The sequence below is a fragment of the Pelophylax lessonae genome (genome assembly GCF_965119305.1).
Source record: "Pelophylax lessonae genome assembly, chromosome: 1".
NCBI classification, from domain to species: Eukaryota; Metazoa; Chordata; class Amphibia; order Anura; family Ranidae; genus Pelophylax; species Pelophylax lessonae.
This window is the reverse complement of record NC_138768.1, coordinates 554,305,889-554,326,630: the sequence shown is the minus strand read 5'-3', so window position 1 is coordinate 554,326,630 and position 20,742 is coordinate 554,305,889. Positions and strand designations below refer to the sequence as shown.

General features: G+C 46.8%; 1 protein-coding gene across 2 annotated transcripts in view; it reads left to right on the top strand.

The window, feature by feature from the left end:
* The window catches only part of RANBP3 (RAN binding protein 3), a 164,338-nt gene that overhangs the window by 100,001 nt on the left and 43,595 nt on the right, over window positions 1–20,742 (top strand). Inside the window, exons 9-11 of one of the 2 annotated variants that reach the window (XM_082245299.1) lie at window positions 8,888–9,007; window positions 9,205–9,305; window positions 13,983–14,061. In XM_082245299.1, coding sequence (XP_082101425.1) covers window positions 8,888–9,007; window positions 9,205–9,305; window positions 13,983–14,061 — 300 coding nt within the window. The remainder of the gene's footprint in view (window positions 1–8,887; window positions 9,008–9,204; window positions 9,306–13,982; window positions 14,062–20,742) is intronic. The other variant, XM_082245300.1, reaches the window with a different exon arrangement.

Sequence of the window (20,742 nt, the reverse complement as noted above, 5' to 3'; positions counted from 1 at the left end):
CTTTAAACATCCCAAGGAGCACTGTGCAAGCAATAATATTGAAATGGAAGGAGTATCGGACCACTGCAAATCTACGAAGACCTGACCGTCCCTCTAAACTTTCAGCTCATACAAGGAGAAGACTGATCAGAGATGCAGCCAAGAGGCCCATGATCACTCTGGATGAACTGCAGAGATCTACAGCTGAGGTGGGAGACTCTGTCCATAGGACAACAATCAGTCGTATACTGCACAAATCTGGCCTTTATGGAAGAGTGGCAAGAAGAAAGCCATTTCTTAAAGATATCCATAAAAAGTGTTGTTTAAAGTTTGCCACAAGCCACCTGGGAGACACACCAAACATGTGGAAGAAGGTGCTCTGGTCAGATGAAACCAAAATCAAACTTTTTGGCAACAATGCAAAACGTTATGTTTGGCGTAAAAGCAACACAGCTCATCACCCTGAACACACCATCCCCACTGTCAAACATGGTGGTGGCAGCATCATGGTTTGGGCCTGCTTTTCTTCAGCAGGGACAGGGAAGATGGTTAAAATTGATGGGAAGATGGATGAAGCCAAATACAGGACCATTCTGGAAGAAAACCTGATGGAGTCTGCAAAAGACCAGAGACTGGGACGGAGATTTGTCTTCCAACAAGGCAATGATCCAAAACATAAAGCAAAATCTACAATGGAATGGTTCACAAATAAACATATCCAGGTGTTAGAATGGCCAAGTCAAAGTCCAGACCTGAATCCAATCGAGAATCTGTGGAAAGAACTGAAAACTGCTGTTCACAAACGCTCTCCATCCAACCTCACTGAGCTCAAGCTGTTTTGCAAGGAGGAATGGGCAAAAAATGTCAGTCTCTCGATGTGCAAAACTGATAGAGACCTACCCCAAGCGACTTGCAGCTGTAATCGCAGCAAAAGGTGGCGCTACAAAGTATTACCTTAAGGGGGCTGAATAATTTTGCACGCCCAATTTTTCAGTTTTTTATTTCTTAAAGATTGAAATATCCAATAAATTTCGTTCCACTTCATGATTGTGTCCCACTTGTTGATTCTTCACAAAAAATTACAGTTTTATATCTTTGTTTGAAGCCTGAAATGTGGCAAAAGGTCAAAGTTCAAGGGAGCCGAATACTTTTGCAAGGCACTGTAACTAGTGCTGTGGGTGTCTACCTTGCAGCCACCGCTTTTATTAGAAAGATAGACTCTTCCATTCCTCCAATGCTGGGAATGAGCATCCCAATGGTTTTGGTGTCCTAGAAACAAGACAGGACATGGGGGGTTGCTTGCTAGGTTTCTTCTTCTTCTTTTTTTTTTTTTTTTTTTGTAGCTGTTTTTCTGAGGGGACCCAAATGGCATACAGCTAAAACAATAAAATAAATATAATTTTACAAAGCTGCACAGATTTGTAATATCTTGACTGCATAGGCTATTTTCTTGAGGGTGCACTTGGCTATGAAGATTGCGTTGCCAGTTATTTTGTTATCTTGTTTTTACTTTTTTACTTTTTTCAGTTAATCAGCCCTCAGTTGGACTTCTAGATGTCCCAACAGTTTCCTAAAGAGGCTCTTCACCCTGTGAACAAAAGTTTAACGCTAGCATTTTTGTGGCCCGCGTTTGCGCAGGCACTGCAGCCCTTTAAATGCATGCACCCTCCGACGTGTACCTGCCCTACTCTGGGGCTGGTGACGCATGGGTCGTAGTAACTTTTGAAGCTTATTTTGGGCGTCCCTCTGGTCAGTCAGATCCCTTCGAGAATACCTCTCTTCCCATTTTAGTAGGGGATGGGGGGATATCCACTTTTTTTTTTTTTTTTTTCCTTTCTCTCTCTCTCTCTCTCTCTCTCTCCTCTCCCCCTTCCCCCTTGCCTTTCTTCTTTCACAATCCTCCTTTCTATCTCTCTTACAGCATCTTTCCTTCTCCACTTTCACACTTGGAAACAAAAAATTAAACACATGCATGCACTTTTTTTTAAAAACGCAGCCCGCAGAGAAATGACCATGCAATTTCCCTGCAGTTCCTGCACATGGAAACGCACTGCGTCTTTACATGCGTGGGGGTGCCTTTCAGAATGCGACTCCCGCAGCCACAGGTGTGAACCTAGTGTAAAAGTCAGCAGTTACAAATACTGCAGCTGCAGACTCTTAAACACACACTTGCCTGTCCCAGGATCCAGTGATGACCTCACATGAACCGCCTCTTTGCCAGCCTTTTGGGTAAGGCGCCTGAATCCTAAATGTTGCCCACTGTGCATGTGTGAGCCATGCTATGCCCTGTGAATGGTTCAGTCTCCTCGGACCTGTGACATGTCCCAAGAGGTTGCCGGGAATGGCAGTGGGTACCCCCCCCCCCCCCCCCCAAAAAAAAAATACATTCTTTTCTCTATCGTTCATTGACCGACTCAGTCGTCTTGTTCTCAATAGCAGTAGGATTATGCTGCCCCCCTACAGCAATAGGACACTAGGCAGAAAAAAAGTTCTGGCTATGCCTATTGGTAGTCCCAGGGGGTATATACCCTCTCTCCCTGCTATAAGATGTCAGTTTTAATCTGCCTAGTCCAGGAGTTGGGACCTAGTTCCTTGCTGGGATCTATCTTTGGTCCTGGCAAAAGGATTTTTTTTTTTTTTTTTTCTCTAGCTAGTTTTTTCCTGTGAGATCTACAAGCAACTATGCCGGATCTGGGCGACGGGCTGGATATATAGATCCAGTGGTCACCACAGCAGGCCAGCGAGCGCACGCAGACCCCAGCTCAGCGCTAGGTTGGCTGTGACATAGTCCCACCTGGATGGGGACTGGCCCTGCGACTTAAACGTCTTGCCAGGTCGCATACGACCGGGTCTAGGCCCGAGTCGCAGTGTTCCTATTGGCCGACTGCCCCCCCCCCCCCACTTCGGCGTCGAGGGTTTCAGTCAGTAGATGGCGCCTGCCTGTTCCTGGTATGCTGAGTAAACTGTTACCCCCCCCGGTGGGTTTTGGGGTGGACACGGGCCCCTCCTTGGGACGGTCGGACCCTCGCGTTCCTGGGTTCCCCTCTGACCTGGGGAGATAGGAGCTACTCCTGGGGGCTGGTACCCTGTGTAGGCTGACGGGACAATCGATCATGCGGGGGGGGGGGGGGATTTACCTGTTTTTCCCATGGCCCCCTTCCTGTCGATCCCCTCCAGGAGGCTGGGGGGGGGGGTCCCCTCGAGGGCCCCTAGAAGCTCTAGGCCGTGCGGGGCTGCCATTTTCTTGTAGCCTATATGTGCTGAGATCAGCGGCCATCTTAATACACCCGGCATGGTACCATTGTAAAGCAATGGCGGCCATGTTCTTGGAGTCCCTAGAGGTGTTTTATGTGGTGGTGGAGCCCCTGCCTATACCCTAGTGCTGACACTCAGATTTTTCTATGAGGATCGAGATCTCTGCAGACACGTGCTGTGCAGACGTTCTGGGCCTTCCTGGTGTATCTTTGCTGGGGTGGTGAGTCTGGGGGGCTCTCTCTGTGGGGTGTCTCTGTGCATTCTTCCTGACCTCTTGGGGGCGCAGTAACGCGGTGGGACGTTTTAAAAAAGAAAAAAGTGTTTTTTTTTTTTTTTTTTTTCAACTTTTTGCTGCGGGGTTCCCCTGGTGCAACATGGAGCCTGCGGAACATTTTTCCCCATCTGACCCCCTCAAGGAGGCCGCAGGTCCCCCAAGATCCCAGCTATCTATAGATGCACTGTTGGCGGTCTTGGAATTCTTTGTCTCCCGGGTGGAGGTGGCCTGTAAAGGACTGGGTGCCAAAAAACGCCACCTCCTACCCCTGCCTCATCTGATGTGTCAGTTTCTGAATCTGATTCAACTGCCGCAGACGTGGGTCTCCCTGCCGGGGTCTACTACCTCGCGCTCGGTCTCCTCGGATAGTGAGGATAACACCTCTCCCCCCACTACCGCGCAAGAATAGGCGCTAGTGGACGCGCTGGTTGTTTCTGTGCGTGAGACCCTGAAAATGGAGCACACAGCTGCGACTAAGGCACAAGTTACTTTTGGCACTCACAAGCCATCCAGAGCGGTTATTTTGACATAGTCAAAAAAGAGTGGGACTGCCCAAAGCGTTTCCCTGGAATGCCTAAGCGGATTGCTAGGCGCTACCCCTTTTGAAGAGTCCGTTGTTAAGAAGTGGACTGTGCCACCTGCGGTGGACCCTCCCGTCTCCAGACTGAATAAAGCTACAATGATCCCAGTGGAGGATTCCCCGTCCTTTTTAAGGATCCGGCGGATAGAAAGGCGTAGTCTGTTGCCCGCAATATGTACTCCCTGGCGGGGTCTGTGCTCAGAAGGTGTTTACAATTGCCCTTGTGTCACAAACTTTGACTGAATAGGCTAAGTTATTCCGCCGTGACCTGGAGGGGTTACGCCGTGATCTGGAGGGGGTACAACTTCCCCCTGCCTTTCAGGAGCTGACGGACCAGTTGATCCAGGGGCTGCAATTTGTTTGCGATGCAGAAAAGCTGAGTTAGACTTACCGGTAACTCCTTTTTCTGGGAGTCTTCCAGGACAGCTGGATTCCCACCCGGTAATGTCTTGTATTATGCATATGTTTTACAGGATGTCGTACGCTTCTCGAGAATGCTAAAGGGTGAGGACTGGAGGACCGCCTTTTATCTGGTGGTAATGTGTTTCCTGTCCTGGTGGGAGGAGCCCTAGGTCTCGCGGGCTGTCCTGGAAAACTCTCAGAAAAGGAGTTACCGGTAAGTCTAACTCAGCTTTTTTTAGTCTCTCAGGATCGCGAGTGATAAAGGGATCAAAGTCTTTTCAAGGCCTCCTCCGGTGGCTCCAAGCGATCCTGGTCTGGAAAATAGAAATTTCTCCAGACCTGCAAATAAGGCTCCTTCAGCCTGAAGGTGTGCCCTCACCCTTATCTGGGGTGGGGGGACGTCTTTGCCCGTTTCCGGATCTGTGGCTATCCCGGATACAAAACAAGTGGGTGCACAAGGTCATGCGGTCCGGCTACAAGATCGAGTTTTGATCTGTCCCTCCGGTAAGCTTTTTCCAATGTGCGACGGTCTCCGGATCTCTTACAGGTGGTACAGGACCTGGTACAACAAGGAGTAATCGTTCGGGTTCCGTTCTCTGAATGTTTTCAGGGCTTTGAGGGTCCCCAGGAATGAGGGCAAGGTGCGTCCAATTCTGGACCTGAAGGCTCTGAATTGCTTTCTGCGAGTTCAAGAATTCAAGATGGAATCCATTCGCATGGTGGTGGCCTCCCTTCACCAGGGGGATTTCCTGACCTCCATGGGCATCAAAGATGCCTACCTTCACATCCCAATATGTGCAAGACCTCAACAGTTTCTGCGTTTTGCCGTGGGGAGAGGATCACTATCAGTTTGTGGCGTTACCCTTTTGTCTCGGCTCTGCTCCTCGGGTCTTCACAAAGGTCTTGGCTCCAATCCTGGCTTTATTACGCCAGCGGGGGATATCGGTCCTGAGTTACCTGGACAATCTGCTTCTCCGCGCAGAGTCTCCCGCGGTGCTGGTGACAAACTTAGAGATCACCATGAGAACTCTGGAGGAGTTCGGGTGGATTGTGAATCTCCAGAAGTCATCCCTGGTTCCTTCCATTAGACTGAACTATCTGGGCCTGACTTTGGATTTGTCCTCAGCCAGGGTGTTTCTTCCTCAGGAAAAACTTCAAAAACTCCAGTCTGCAATTCATCTTTTGCTTTCCAGCAAATGGCTGTCCCTTCGGACTTGTATGAGAGTTCTCTGACTGATGTAGTCTTCCTTCGAGGCGGTACCTTACGCTCAATTTCACACGAGAATACTCAAGAAGGAAATTCTTGTCAAATGGAACAAAGATCCAAGTTCTCTGGGCAATCCAATCCAGTTGAGCCAGGGGGTCCCTGTTATGATGGCTTTGGTCCCTGATGCTCAAACAAGGAAAATCCTTCCTCCCCATATATTGGACAGTGATCACCACAGATGCCAGTCTGTCCGGGTGGGGAGGTGTTCTCGACAAGCTTTCTGCTCAAGGGGTCTGGTGTCTGGAGGAATCCAGGTTACCGATCAATGTTCTGGAGCTGAGAGCGATCAGGCTTTGCCTTTTGGGGCTCTCCAGTGTGCATTCAATCGGACAATGCCAGAAATGTCCTTGCAGGCTTGGAGGTGGCAGGCATCCTTTGGTGGACGGAATGCTTTGTTCCGGCTCTCTGCACCGTTCACATTCTGGGAATGGAAAATTGGCAGGCGGATTACCTCCAGTCGGCAGACCTTGGCTCCAGAGGAATGGTCTCTCCATCCGGAGGTGTTTCAGCAGCTGTGCCTTTTGTTCAGTCTTGGCGTGAGTTTTCCTCCCCTCGGACAAACTTTTTCTGAGTTATTGGGTGACTCGCCTACGCGATTGTCCGGTTCGGGTTTAATCAGACAACGCCACTGCTGTGGCTTACATAAGAAACTTCTGCCGTTTCTACTGCGCAGAGGTGGAAATCATTGCGGTCATTCTGGTGGCTCCAGACTGGCTTTGTCGGTTTTGGTATGCAGACCTCATAAGTTTGGCCACCGGTACCCCTTGGAGGCTTCCTCTCAGGAAAGATCTGTTGTTTCAAGGTCCGATCTTCCATCCTGCTTTACAGTCGCTGGCTTTAACGGCATGACCTTAGAGAGACCCTATCTCTCAACACCTGACTTTTAGAGTCTGTAATCTCCACTCTCTTGAAGGTTAGGAAGTTGATTTCTCGAAAGTCTATCATCGCATGTGGAAATAGTACATTTCATGGTGCGAATCGCTGAACGTGCACACTTTGCTTGTTTTCTATCGCCAGGGTTTTGGCTTTTCTACAGAATGAGGTTGAACAGTGGTTGGCCTTGGGTAAGGCCAAGTTTTCGGCTTTGGCTGCCCATTAGCCACGCACACCCTTATCCGGACGTCTGTTCAAGGTGTGCTCCATTTGGTGCCTCCGCGGCGATCCCAGTTACAGCCATGGGATCTCAATTTGGTGCGGTCTGTTCTTCAAAAGCCTCCTTTTGAGAAAATTCAGGAGTTTTCGCTGCTTGCTTTGTCTCAGAAGGTTGCCTTCTTGGTGGCGATCCCTTCTGCCCGCAGAGTATCTGAATTGGCGGCGTTGTCTTGCCGCTCACCTTATCTGGTGGTTCACAGAGATAAGGTGGTACTTCAACCTAATCAGTCGTTCCTTCCTAAGCGGGTTTGATTTTCATTTAAATGAAGACATTGTACTGCCTTCCCTTTGTCCTAAACCTCCGCATCCTAAGGAGTTTGCTTTACTTTCTTTGGATGAGGTCTGGGCTATCAGGGTCTACTTAGCGACCACTGCGTCCTTCAGAAAATCGGATGCTCTTTTTGTCCTTACGGATGGACCCTGTAAAGGACTGGCTGCGTCTGCTGAAACCATTTCCAGATAGATCAGACTAGACGGTGGTACAGGCCTATCCACTGAAGGGTCAGATTCCTCCTTTTCCAGTGAAGGCGCATTCTACTAGAGCGCTGAGTGCCTCCTGGACTTTTCGTCATCAGTTGCTGCAAGGCGGCAACTTGGTCGTCTGTGCATACCTTTACAAAATTCTACAAGCGGATGTGGATGCTTCTTTTGGTTGCAGGCTGCAGTTTGAGAGAACACCCTTTTTTTTTTTTTTTGGTTTCTCTTTGAGAGTTCGTTGTTCCGGGGGAGCTCCTGTTTCTGGTTGAGCTCTGTTTTACCTGGTTGGCTACGTTTGGCCATTGGGGCATTCAGGTTTTTTGTTCCGGTCTTGTTCCAACCCCTCATGTTTTTACTGCTTTGGGACATCCCTATAGTCTATGCTTAAGCAGAGCTGCGTCTGTCCATGAACAATAGAGATAACTGGATTTTTGTAAGAATGTACCATAAAATCCTTTTCTCTGAAGTTCGACAGTCATAACACCCGCCCCTCTTCTCTTGAGTTATGGGGTCTTTTTCTGTCACTGTTTGCAACACAACTTTTTGAGTATAGCAGAGCCTGAGGGGTTATGCCGGCTGGGACAGCCCCTATAGGCGTGGACAAGCCTTTTTTCCGCCTAGTGCCTATCCCTAGTGTGAGGAGCATAACCCTATAGTCTATGATTAAGCAGAGCTGCGTCTGTCGATGGACTTCAGAGAAAAGGATTTTACGGTAAGTTCTTAAAAAAAAAAAAAAACCCAGTTTTTCTTTCCACAAAATCTATTTTTATGGAGTTCAGGGAAACGCAGGTCCCTCTGTATCTGATGCTCTTTGTGTACGTTTCATGTACTGCTTTTTACAAAACAAAGTCTTTCATGAGATTGGGGAAAGTTCTCCTGGGCTGGCCACAATTTGTTCTTTTTTTATTTGCCAGTGTTAAAATTCCCCTGTAGATGGTGGTATAACCCAACAGTATCTACTTTCTAGAAGTTCATTGAAGGGGTATGAGGGTTTAAAAAAAAAAAAATCCTCATATTAATCGCATAGTACAGAGTTCGTATTCATAGACCATGGGTTATATGCTCTACCTTCAGGTGGCTGGACACTGGCAATAACTCTTGCTAGGGCTACCCATATAGCGCATTGCCATATAACCCTATCCAATTCCTCAAACATTTGGCTGAATAATCAATTTGCCAAAGTATGCTCTCGAGCCCTCAGTGTCTGGAGTATTTGGATCTAAACTTGGACACAGCCCAAGCCAGAATCTTCCTCCCTGAGGAGATAACTAACTAGCTCTTGGACCTTCGGGTCACAACGCCACTCCTATCCACTCTGGCATTCTTGGCTAATATCTTGTCCGCCTAGAATATTTGTTGGGAGAGCATGCATGTATACCAAACATTTGGTTTGGACTTTTTGAGCAGATATTGATGTGAATGTTGTGTCCCTTTTTTAAAGGGTTGCTTTCTCGTGAATTTTAAGAGTGATAAATTTACTAACGCTGATTCTCAACTTTAGGCCAATGAGGCTCAGCCAGAATCTTCTGCTAGTAAATTTGCCACAGAGGGAGTAGAGCGAGGGGAGCAAAGTTCGCAGCAGTCGTTTATTTTTGGTCAAAATCTTAGAGACAGAGTAAAAGTAAGTTAATCAATTGTTTTTCTTTTCTGATAAAATATTTTAAAAGAATGCACTTTCAACCTTGTTTTTCACTTTTTTTTAAACAAATTAAACAGCATTTGTTTATATGAATTGATGTTTACAAAAACGTGAGTTCTACCTTATATTACCATCTGCTGACTAAGACTTTAAACCCCCCTTTTTTTTGTTCCCCATAGCTTGGAGCAGAAAATGAATCGCTCGATGGGGAAAAGTCTGGCCCACAGAGTGCTGATGCTCCAGCGCAGACTAACTACTTCCTACAGTATATTAGCTCCAGGTGAGGTCCTCCTGAACACATTTTATGGTTAATGTATAGCTTTGCATTAGAGCAGTATGGGTGCAGTTGTTGTTTATGGAACTTAACCCTATTGGTTTCACTGTTACCTGGGGGAAAAGGTGTGGGGTGTCTGGTGCATACATATCATTTTTGAAAAGATCTAGATTAAAAATAGGCTTGAAAAAATGTGTTTTCCGAAGACCTGCTCCTAAAAACCCAAATACTTAATCAGCTTCATCAGAGTCAATAAAGGCCACATACATTTTCAGATTTTTTTTTTTTTGTATTCTATATAATTCTTTATGCTCCAAGCCGTAAATTTTCATTTGATTTCTGAAATCATGATTATTTTTTTCTTTTCTTCAGTAAAAATAACTGATAGCTTAAAGGGGTTGTAAACTTCAAATAAAAAAAAAAAAAAAATCATATCTCTCTTTAGTGTGTACTTGTCCCAATCCAGAGCACTAAGTGTCATTTCTCTGTGCCGCCTTATTCCTCTACTACCAGCATGAATCACTTCTGCAAAGTTTTCCTGACACCAAGAGAAAAAAGGTGACCGGGTCGGGATCTCCAGCACACAGCCTGTGATTATACAGCCTCCGCTCTTTTCCTGTATGAAGGGGGATTCCCTTCCCCCCTCCCTGAGCTTTGCAGAGTGTAACTTCATGTCCGTGTCCCCTGCTTTCTGAAAGCTCAGACAGGCTGTGTAAATTCTGCACTTTAAATCGGTGTAGAGGAGAGAGGACTGCAGATAAACGGGTACAACTTATGTAGGAGAATTTGCTTCATCTGTGAATCACCTGATGCTAGTCACTTGAATGGATTTATAACCACTGAGTCGTTTGGTTTACAACTACTTGTGAGAGTTAACTTTACACCTGTGTTGCGAGCAAGGCTTTTTTTTTTTTTTTTTTTTTTTTTTTTTATTTATTTAAAAGCCTATGCGCTTGTACCTTTTTTTTTTTTTTTCCTTTTGGTTTTATTGAACAAAAATTACTTCCATCGTTCATTGACGGTCGCAGTCTCTGTTCTTCATAACAGTAGGTCTTATACTGCCCCTTACAGGAGTAGGACACTAGGCAGAAAAAAGTTCTGGCTACGCTTATGGGCAGTCCCAGGGGGTATACCCTCTCTCCCTGCTATAGTATGTCGGTTTTATTTACCTAGTTCCTTTTGCTGGGATCTCTGGTCCTGGTCAAAGTTTTTTTTTTTTTTTTTTCCTAGTTAGGTTTTTTTCACCGGATATTTTTCCTGTGAGATCTACAAGCAACTATGCCGGATCTGGGCGACGGGCTGGATATATAGATTCAGTGGTCACCCCAGCTGGCCGGCGAGCACGCGCAGACCCCAGCTCCGTGTTAGGTCAGCCGCGACATAGTCCCACCGGACAGGGACTGGTCCTGCGAGTTAAACGTCTCACCAGGTCGCATACGGCCGGGTCTAGGCCCGAGTCGCAGTGTTCCTATTGGCCAACAGCCCCCCACTTCGGTGGAGAGGGGTTCTGTCAGGAGATGGCGCCTGCCTGTTCCAGGTATGGTAAGTAAAATGTCCGCCCTCCTCCCCTCCTGGCGGGTTCTGGCGTATACTTTGGCTAAAATGCTGGTCTGCAGATCAGACCTCAAAGAAGGCCTTGACTCTGATCTACCTTTTCAAGGTGATCACCTGTTTGGGGCTACCCTTGATGACCTTATCAAAGGTCTTACAGAGGGTAAGAGTACCTTTCTCCCACAGGCTAACAAGGGTAAGGACTCTCGTAATAGACGGGGTCCCTCCTTTTTACCATACAAAGTTTTTTTTTTTTTTTTGTCCCTCAGGGACAAGTGATAAAGGATCAAAGTCCTTCAAGGCCTCCTCAGGTGGCTCCAAGCGACCCTGGTCTGGCAAACAGAAATATGGTTTCTCCGAACCTGCGGATAAGACCCCTTAGGCAAGAAGGTGCGCCCCCACCTGTATCTGGGGCCAGATACAGGTGGGGGGGGGGTGTCTTTGCCAGTTCCCAGACCTGTGGCTATCCCGTATACAAGACGAGTGGGTTCACGAGGTGATACGGTCCGGTTACAAGATCGGGTTTCGATCTGTCCTGCCGGTAAGGTTATTCCCTTCCAATGTACGACTTTCCCCGCATCACTTACAGGCTCTCTTTGGGGCGGTACAGGACCTGTTACAACAAGGAGTAATAGTTCCGGTTCCGTCTTCGAACGTTTTCAGGGCTTTTACCCAAACCTGTTTACGGTCCCCAGGAAGGAAGGCAAGGTGCGTTCAATCCTGGTCCTAAAGGCACTGAATTGCTTTGTGCGAGTTCAGAAATTCAAGATGGAATCCATTCGCACTGTGGTGGCTTCCCTACATCAGGGGGATTTCCTGGCCATCATAGACATAAGATGCCTACCTTCACATTCCGAAATGTACAGGACATCAACGTTCTGAGTTTTGCCTTGGGAGAGGATCACTAACAGTTTGTGGCATTGCCCTTTGGTCTCGCCTCTGCTCCTTGGGTCTTCACAAAGGTCTTGGCTCCGGTCTTGGCGGTTGTTATGCCAACGGGAGACATCAGTCTTGGGTTACCTGGACGATCTACTTCTCCGTGCAAAGTCTCCCACGGTACTGGTGACAAACTTACGGATCACCATGAGAACTCTAGAGGAGTTCAGGTGGATTCTGAACCTTCAGATGTCGTCCCTTGTTCCTTTCATGAGACTGGACTATCTGGGCCTGACTTTGGATTCGTCCTCAGCCAGGGTGTTTCTTCCTCCGGAAAAAAGGCAAAAGCTCCAGACTGCGGTTCAGCTATTGCTGTCCAGCGAATGGTCATCCCTTCGGACTTGTATGAGGGTTCTGGGACTGATGATGGTGTCGTCCTTCAAGGCGATCCCTTTTGCTCAGTTCCACACGAGAGTCCTCCAGAAGGAAATCCTTCTCAAATGGAACAAAGATCCAAATTCCCTGAACAACCAGATCCAGCTGAGCCAGGGGACCAGGGAGTCCCGGATATGGTGGCTTCGGTCCCCAAAGCTCAATCTAGTAAAATCCTTGCTCCCCCTATATTGGACAGTGATCACCACGGATACCAGTCTGTCTGGGTGGGGAGATGTTCTAGGCAAGCTTTCTGCTCAAGGGGTCTGGTCTCTGGAGGAATCCAGGTTACCAATCGATGTTCTTAAGCTGAGAGCGATCAGGCTTTCCCTAGTCCACTGGATGGAGTACTTTCAAGGCTGTCCAGTGCGCATTAAATCGGACAATGCCATGGCTGTGGCTTATGTCAATAACCAAGGGGACACCACGAGTTTCCTTGCGGCCCTAGAGGTTGCAAGCATCCTTCAATGGGTGGAATGCGCTCTGTTTCAGCTCTTTCAGCCGTTCACATTCCAGGAGTGGAAAATTGGCAGGCGGATTACCTCAGTCGGCAGGCCTTGAATCCAGGGGAATGGTCTCTCCACCCGTAGGTGTTCCAGCAGTTGTGCCTTTGTTTGGGTACTCTAGAAGTCGATCTATTGCCGTCTCAGATCAACAGCAAAGTGCAGAGGTTTGTGGCCTGCTCGGGACCCTCTGGCAGACGCCACAGATGCGCTGGTGGCTCCGTGGGCTCAGTATAAGCTGATTTATGCTTTTCGCCCTCTCAAGTTGCTGCCAAGACTTCTTTGCAGGATCGAGGCGGAAGGGATTCCGGTCATCCTTGTGGCTCCAGACTGGCCTCGCCAAGCTTGGTACGCCGACCTGGTAAGGCTAGTCGCAGACGTTCCTTGGAGATGTACTTGGTGACTACTGAATCTTTTTCGAAGTCTGATTCGCTCTTTGTACTCACGGATAGACCAAGGAAAGGGCTACCTGCTTCTGCTGCGACTATTTTCAGATGGATCAGACAGACGGTTGTGCAGGCTTATTGAATTAAGGGTCAGGTTCCACCTTTCCCTGTTAAGGTGAATTCTACTCGGGCGCTTAGTACTTCCTGGGTCTTTCGCAATCAGGCATCTGTGGTTCAGGTTTGCAAGGCGGCTACCTGGTCGTCTGTTCATACCTTTACAAAGTTTTAATAGGTGGATGTGCTGGCATCTGCAGATGCCTCGCTTTTGGCCGCAAAAGTTTTGCAGGCTGCTGTTTAAGGGTGTTTTTAGTCTCCCTTGAGGGCGTTTAATGTTTTTTTTTAGGTGGGTCTCATCTTGTTGTTCTGATGAGTCCTATGTTGCCTGGTTGGCTATGTTTCAGCCTTGGGGAATTATTTTCTGCTGTTCCCACCCCTCATCTTTAAGGCACTGCTTTGGGACATCCCTACTGTTATGAATAACAGAGACTGCGTCCGTCAAAGAACAAGAGAGAAAATTGGATTTTTGTCTTACCGTGAAATCCTTTTCTCTGAAGTTAATTGACGGACGCAGTACCTGCCTCTCTATTTTGAGTTGGGCTAGTATTGTTTTCTCTGACATTAATTTGATACAAAACTGACATACTATAGCAGGGAGAGAGGGTATACCCCCTGGGACTGCCCATAGGTGTAGCCAGAACTTTTTTATCTGCCTAGCGTCCTACTCCTGTGGGGGGCAGTGTAAGACCTACTGTTATGAAGAACAGAGACTGCGTCCGTCAATGAACTTCAGAGAAAAGAATTTTACGGTAAGACAAAAATCCAATTTTCCTGTTTGCTATGTTTTTTTCTAATTTACCAAATTTTTCTTTTTTTAGCTTAGAGAATTCGGCACACAAAGCAGAAGCAGCAAGTAATAAGTTTGTATTTGGACAAAATATGATTGAGCGAGTCCTGGTGAGTATCATCTCTGATACAGATGTGGATTCCACAGCACTAGTTTTATTGCTAATTGTTACAGGCTTTCCTTTTTGCTAAAACTTGACCACACGCCCCACTTCTTTTCTGCAGGGCAGTGGGGGTTTCCTGCATGGAGAGTATGCTGACTGTGTTGTCTTCACTGCATTTCATGCTAAGCTTTCTTTGTCATAGCCATCGAAACCTATTCAGTGTGTTTCTAAAACCGTCCTGCACTAGTGCATCTCAGCCCACTCTACAAAGTGCTGGCTTTTCATAAGGTGGGCTGTGTGCATCAAAACCAGATGAGCGGTTTTTGCAGTGGTAACTTTGTGGTATTCCGTAACACTGCTGGCAGTGGATTGGCTGGACTTCTCTGAAGGGACACCCACGCAATGGTCAGTGTGAGGAGGTGGAACATGTTTGATGATTTTTCCACACTGCTTCAAAGTGAAATGCCGCTTTAAATCATAAATGAACACGAAATTTTCAACTTATTATTTTTTTTTTTTTTTGGAGGAATTCCAGCCTAAATGTAATAATTCTCCCATAGCAGTGATGTCTTTTAACCACTTTAATACAGGGCACTTCCCTCCCTTCCTGCCCAGGCCAATTTTCCCCTTTTAGCGCTGTTGCATTTTGAATGACAATTGCGCGGTCATGCAACACTGTACCTACACCAAATTTGTCATTTTCCCCCCACAAATAGAGCTTTCTTTTGGTGGTATTTGATCACCTGTGGGTTTTTTCCTTTTTGCTAAACAAATAAAAAAAGACCGAAAAATTTGAAAAAAAAAAAAAAAGTTTTTTTTGTTTATGTTATACAATTTAGTAAATAAATAAGATTTTTCCTGCACTGATGAGACTGCACTGACAGGCACTGATGAGGAGGCACTGATATGTGGCACTGATGGGCACTGATATGTGGCACTGATAGGTAGCACAGATGTGCAGCATTGGTGGGCACTGATAGGCGGCATTGATAGGCACTGATAGGTGGCACTAATGGGCACTGATAGGCGGCACTGATGGGCACTGATAGGCGATACTAAAGGATGGCAATGATGGGCACTTGTGGGCAGCACTGATAGGGAGGACACTGGCGGGCAGCACTGATGGGGAGGGCAATGGGGGGCTCCCTGAGCCCTGATTGCCATCCCTGGTGGCCATAGTGGGCATCCCTGGGGTCATAGTGGGCATCCCTGGTGGATCTAGTGGCATCCCCCCCCGAGGGTCTGCACTGGTAATCAATGATCTGATTACCAGTGCCGACCCCCCCCCCCCCCGCAGTGTTTTTGTTCCTTTGTGAACTACAATCAACAGCTGGACTGGGCGACACACTGGATATCCTAGATCCTGATTCTTGTGGTACTCCAGAAATGCGCGCGGGGAAGATTCACTAGTCAGTGGGGTACCCCCACAATGCATGGTTGGAAGGCCTAAGCGTTTCGCTGGGAGATATCCTCTTGAGGAGCCTCTCTTGAAGAAACTTGCAATTCCACCATCGGACTCAAGTTTCCAGGATAAATAAGGCCACACTTGCCGGTGGAGGATTCTCCATCCTTTAAGGATCCTGTGGACAAGAGAGCTTAAGGTTGGGTCCGTTACTTTTTCACAGTGGCAGGTTCAATGTTCAGGCCGTTGTTTGCTATCACCTTGATATCCCAGACCTTAACGGAATGGGCTAAGATTTTACACCCGGATCTGGAAGGGGGTCAACACCTTCCTGAGCTGGGGGGGTCAGTTGATCCAGGGGTTACAGTAAATTTTGTGATGCAGCCCCCTTGGCCGGCAGAGTATTTGTGACGGCAGTGATTCTTCACTACATGATTTGGTTGAAGTACTGGACGGCCGACCGGGCTTCTAAAAAGGTGCTGACTGATATACCTCTTGTAGGTGACCGTTTGTGCGGTACCTCTATGCAAGAGATCATCAAGGGCCTTACGGGAGGTAAGAGTACATTACTTCTGCAGGTTGCTAGGGGTAAGGAACCTCGTCATAAACTTGGTCCTTTTCTCTCGGCTCACAAGCGGCCCTTTCATCCGTCTGGATCGCAGGAGAAGGGTTAGAGATCCACCCGTAACTTTGCGAGAGGCTCTAGGAGACTCTGGAATGGTAAGTCAAAGGCGGCACCACCGGTTCTGCAGACAAGCCTTCCCCAGCCTGAAGGGGCGTCCTCACCTACATCTAGGGTGAGGGGACATATTCGCCTTTTCCGGAACCGTGGACCTTGCTCATTCAGGACAAATGGTTCCACGCATTGATTCAGTTCGGTTACAAGATTACGTTTCAGTCCTTGCCTCCGGCAAGGTTCTTTCCTTCCAACTTGCATCTGTCTCACGATCGGCTACAGGGCCTTTACAGAGCAGTGCAGGACCTGTTAGCACAAGGAGTAATTGTGCCGGTTGCAGAGTTGGAACGTTTTTCAAGGTTTTTATTCAGATCTGTTTACAGTTCCCAAGAAGGAAGGCAAGATTCGTCCGATCTTGGAACCCAAGGCTCTGAACCGCTTTGGGCGGGTTCAGAAATTTCCGATGGAGTCCATTCGCACGGTAGTAGCTTTCCTATATCAAGGGGATCTTCTGGCTTCTATCGATCTTAAGATGCTTACCTTCATATTCCAATATATGTCGGGCATCATCATTTTTTTTTTTCGTTTTGCCATGAGCGAGGAGCACTATCATTTTGTGGCGTTACCCTTTGGTCTCGCCTCAGCTCCTCAGGTGTTCACAAAGGTTTTGGCCCCAGTGCTGGCCTTGCTATGGCAGAAGGGAATTGCGGTACTAGGTTACCTGGACGATCTGCTTCTGCATGCAGAGTCTTCTTCAGCTCTAGAAGTTGACTTGGACATCACTGTGTGAACTCCTACAGAAGTTCGGATGGACACTGAATTTTCTGAAATCGGCTTGGACTCGGTCCACCAAGCTGGACTACTTGAGTCTGACGCTGGATTCAGCGTCAGCCCTGGTGTTTCTTCCACAGGCAAAACTTCTGAAGCTACATGATGTGATTGGACTCCTGTTGCCCAGCCGTTGGTCGTTGCTCAAGACTTGCATGCAAGTGCTGGGCCTGATGGTTTCCACCTTCGAGGCGGTTCCATTTGCTCGGTTCCATACCAGCCCTCTGCAAAAAGATTCTGGGCATATGGAACAAGGATCCGCTGTCTTTGGATGATCTGATCCTGGTGAGTCGGGGTACGAGAGGGTCTCTACTATGGTGGCTCCACTACCTGGCGCTTCGCCTGGGAAAATCCTTTTTACCCCCTGTACTGGCCTATGGTCACCACAGATGCCAGTCTGTACGGGTGGGGAGGTGTCTTTGGAGTGTACTCAGCCCAAGGTGTTTGGACGAGAGAGGAGTCCAGTCTGCTGATCAACATCCTGGAGATTCCAGGTTGTGGGCTCCCGTGGTAGTCTGTACACACATTCACAAAGTTTTAGAAGGTGGATGTACTTGCATCTCTGGATGCGGTGTTCACAAAGTTTTGCAGGCTGCAGTTGCAGAGGCTCCCGCCTCTTGAGGGTATCATTTTTTTTTCCTGGTGGTGAGCTCCAGTTGTTCTTGGTTGAGCGCCTGTTTTACCTGGTTGTCTATGTTTAGCCTTGTTGGTAATTATATCTCTTGCTGTGTTTTCCCACCCTTCATATTGACACTGCTTTGGGACATCCCAATGGTCTAGAAGACATGGAGCTCTGTCTGTGAATGAAAAAAAAACTGGATTTTTGTCTTATCGTAAAATCCTTTTATCTGAGCTTCATTGACACACAGCACCCGCCCCTCTGGGTTGAGTTATGTTTTCTTGTGACGCTGCTTGTTACAAACTGAAGTCCTATAGCAGGAAGGGATGGTATCGCCCCTGAGACTGCCTCAGAGGCGTAGCCAAATTTATATATACTTCTTACACTGCTTGCAACAAAACTGAGTACCTGTAGCAGGAAGTGGGAGCATATCCCCTGGGTCTACCCCATAATATTGGCATATGCTATAGGCCCCCCAACCAGAGGGAGGAGGGGGAGGCAGACCTCCTTTCACAGATTGGATTGGCAGCAAGGATGGGAAATGTCATTATAATGGGGGATTTTAATTATCCAGATCTAGACTGGGCAGAAGGAACCGCGCATTCATCCAAGGCTCGGCAGTTCCTAAATGTTTTGCAGGACAATTTCTTTGGTCAGCTGGTAAACACACCGACAAACAATGTGGTACTTAACCTACTGATTACCAACAATACAGACCTGCTCACAGATATAGAAATATGGGGCAACTTAGGAAAAAGTGACCATGGGTCAATTAGTTTCAGTATTAATCATAGTCATAGGAAACACAAGAGTAATACAAGGACACTGAATCTCAAAAGAGCCAATTTCCCAAAACTGCGCTTTTTGCTAGAAAATATCAAATGGGATAGAACCCTGGGAACAAAGAACACGGAGGAAAAATGGTATTGCTTCAAGAGCATACTAAACAAAGGGATTGGCCAGTGCATTCCTAAGGGAGATAAATTTAAAAGAGCAAAACTAAACCCTGGGTGGCTAAACTCCAACATAAAAATGCATATTAATGCTAAAGAAAAGACCTTCAAAGAATACAAGGCTGAGGGGTCATTGGCAGCATTCAAGCATTACAAAGAGTGTAATAAGAAATGTAAGGGTGAAATCAAGGCGGCTAAAATGGAACACGAGAGAAATATAGCGAAATTCTTTACTTTAAGTATATAAATAGTAAGAAAGCGAGACCAGAACACATTTGCCCCATAAAAGATGATGAAGGGAAGCTGGCCACAGAGGACAGAGAGAAGGCGAAAGTGTTAAATCATTTCTTCTCTTCAAAATAATTGGGGGGCTACACTAACCCAGCTTGCAATGCTAAATTAAATAATACACCTCAGGAAGTACCCCCATGGCTAACAGAGGATAGACTTGGAACTAAACTAGAGAAACTTAACATAAATAAATCATTGGGACCGGATGGCTTGCACCCAAGAGTTCCTAAAGAGCTCAGCCAGGTGATAGCTAGACCATTATTCTTGTTCTTTAAGGATAGTCTACAGACGGGTATGGTAGCCAGCTGAAAAAAAGCCAACGTGGCACCAATATTTAAAAAGGGGCCGATATATATCCCGGGTAACTATAGGCCGGTCAGCCTAACATCAGTAGTCTGCAAGATTTTGGAGGGGATTTTAAGAGACTACATACAAGATTTTAGTAATGAAAAGTTATTAGTAGTAATCGGCATGGATTCATGAAAAATCATTTTAACCTTCTACGATGAAGTGAGTTGCCATCTAGATAAAGGTAAGCCTGTGGATGTGGTGTATCTGGACTTTGCAAAGGCATTTGACACAGTTCCCCACAAACGCTTACTGTACAAACTAAGGTACATAGGTATGTACCATAGGGTGAGTACCTAGATAGGGAATAGGGGAGAGTCCAGAGGGTGGTGATTAATGGGGAGTACTAGGATTGGGCGGGTGTGGAAAGTGGGGTGTCCTGGGACCAATCCGGTTTAATTTATTCATAAACAACCTAGAGGAGGGGATATCCAGCATAATCTCGGTATTTGTGGATGATACTAAACTAAGCATGCCAATATCTTCTATGCAGGATGTGGAAACCTTACAAGCAGACCTGAACAAAATAACGGAGTAGGCAACTACATGGTAGATGAGGTTCAATGTTGAAAAATGTAAAGTAATGCACTTAGGCGTCAGAAACACGAAAGCAAGCTACTCCTTGGGTGAATCGAAGATGGAAAAGGACCTGGGGGGTACTAGTGGACAACAAGCCGTAATATTTGTTGGGAAAAAAAAAACTGCCTCCTAACTTTTTTTTTAGCTGGCTCCTAGATTCAAAGCAAATTTGTCAAGCCCTGCCTTAGGGCTCTTTCACACGGCCGTTCAGTTTTTTTTGGCTCCGCTCCGGTCCCTTTTTTTTTTTTTTTCACGGAGTGGATGACACTTGTGTCATCCGCTGTGTATCCAGAGGGCAGGACCCCGACACGGAGGACTCGGGCAGGATATTGGACCACACTAGTGACACAGTAACCAGACAAGGGGACCCCCAGGATTATATATCCAAGGCTTGATACCCCTGCAGGGGTGATCAAATCTGGTGAGTGCGGTCCAAGGGGTGCGGGGAGCACTGAATGGTCACCGGCACTCGAGCACCACCATAACTTCTGCTAGAGCACCTGCACCAGTCACTTTTTGTACCCCTAATTTAGGGAGTGGTTTACCATAGTGGGACTCACCTTTCCTTTAGGACTATAGCCATTACGGACTAACCAGTACCTGGAATTCTGATGTTATATCTTTGAGTGGTTTTACAATTTATATACCTGCGTTTTTACAGTTTTATGTCAACATTTGATGCTTCTTATTGCAGAGTTTGCACCTTCTAAGGATTTCACAGTTCACATATGTATTAATATATGATTTTAGGTTGATCCACCAGAGTTTTATTAATCTTTATAGGTTTGGCTTCACTCATTTTTTATGGTTTTACTCACTTAAGAACTTTTATTCATCTATTTATATTTGTAGTTGGTACCAGCACCATTGTGCACTTTTTACAGAGCTGGATCACCTATATTTTTTGCACTTACCATAGATTTTTCACCAGTATGAAGCACATGACACTTTATTAATTTTATATTCAACATTTATTTAGCATCATTATAAAA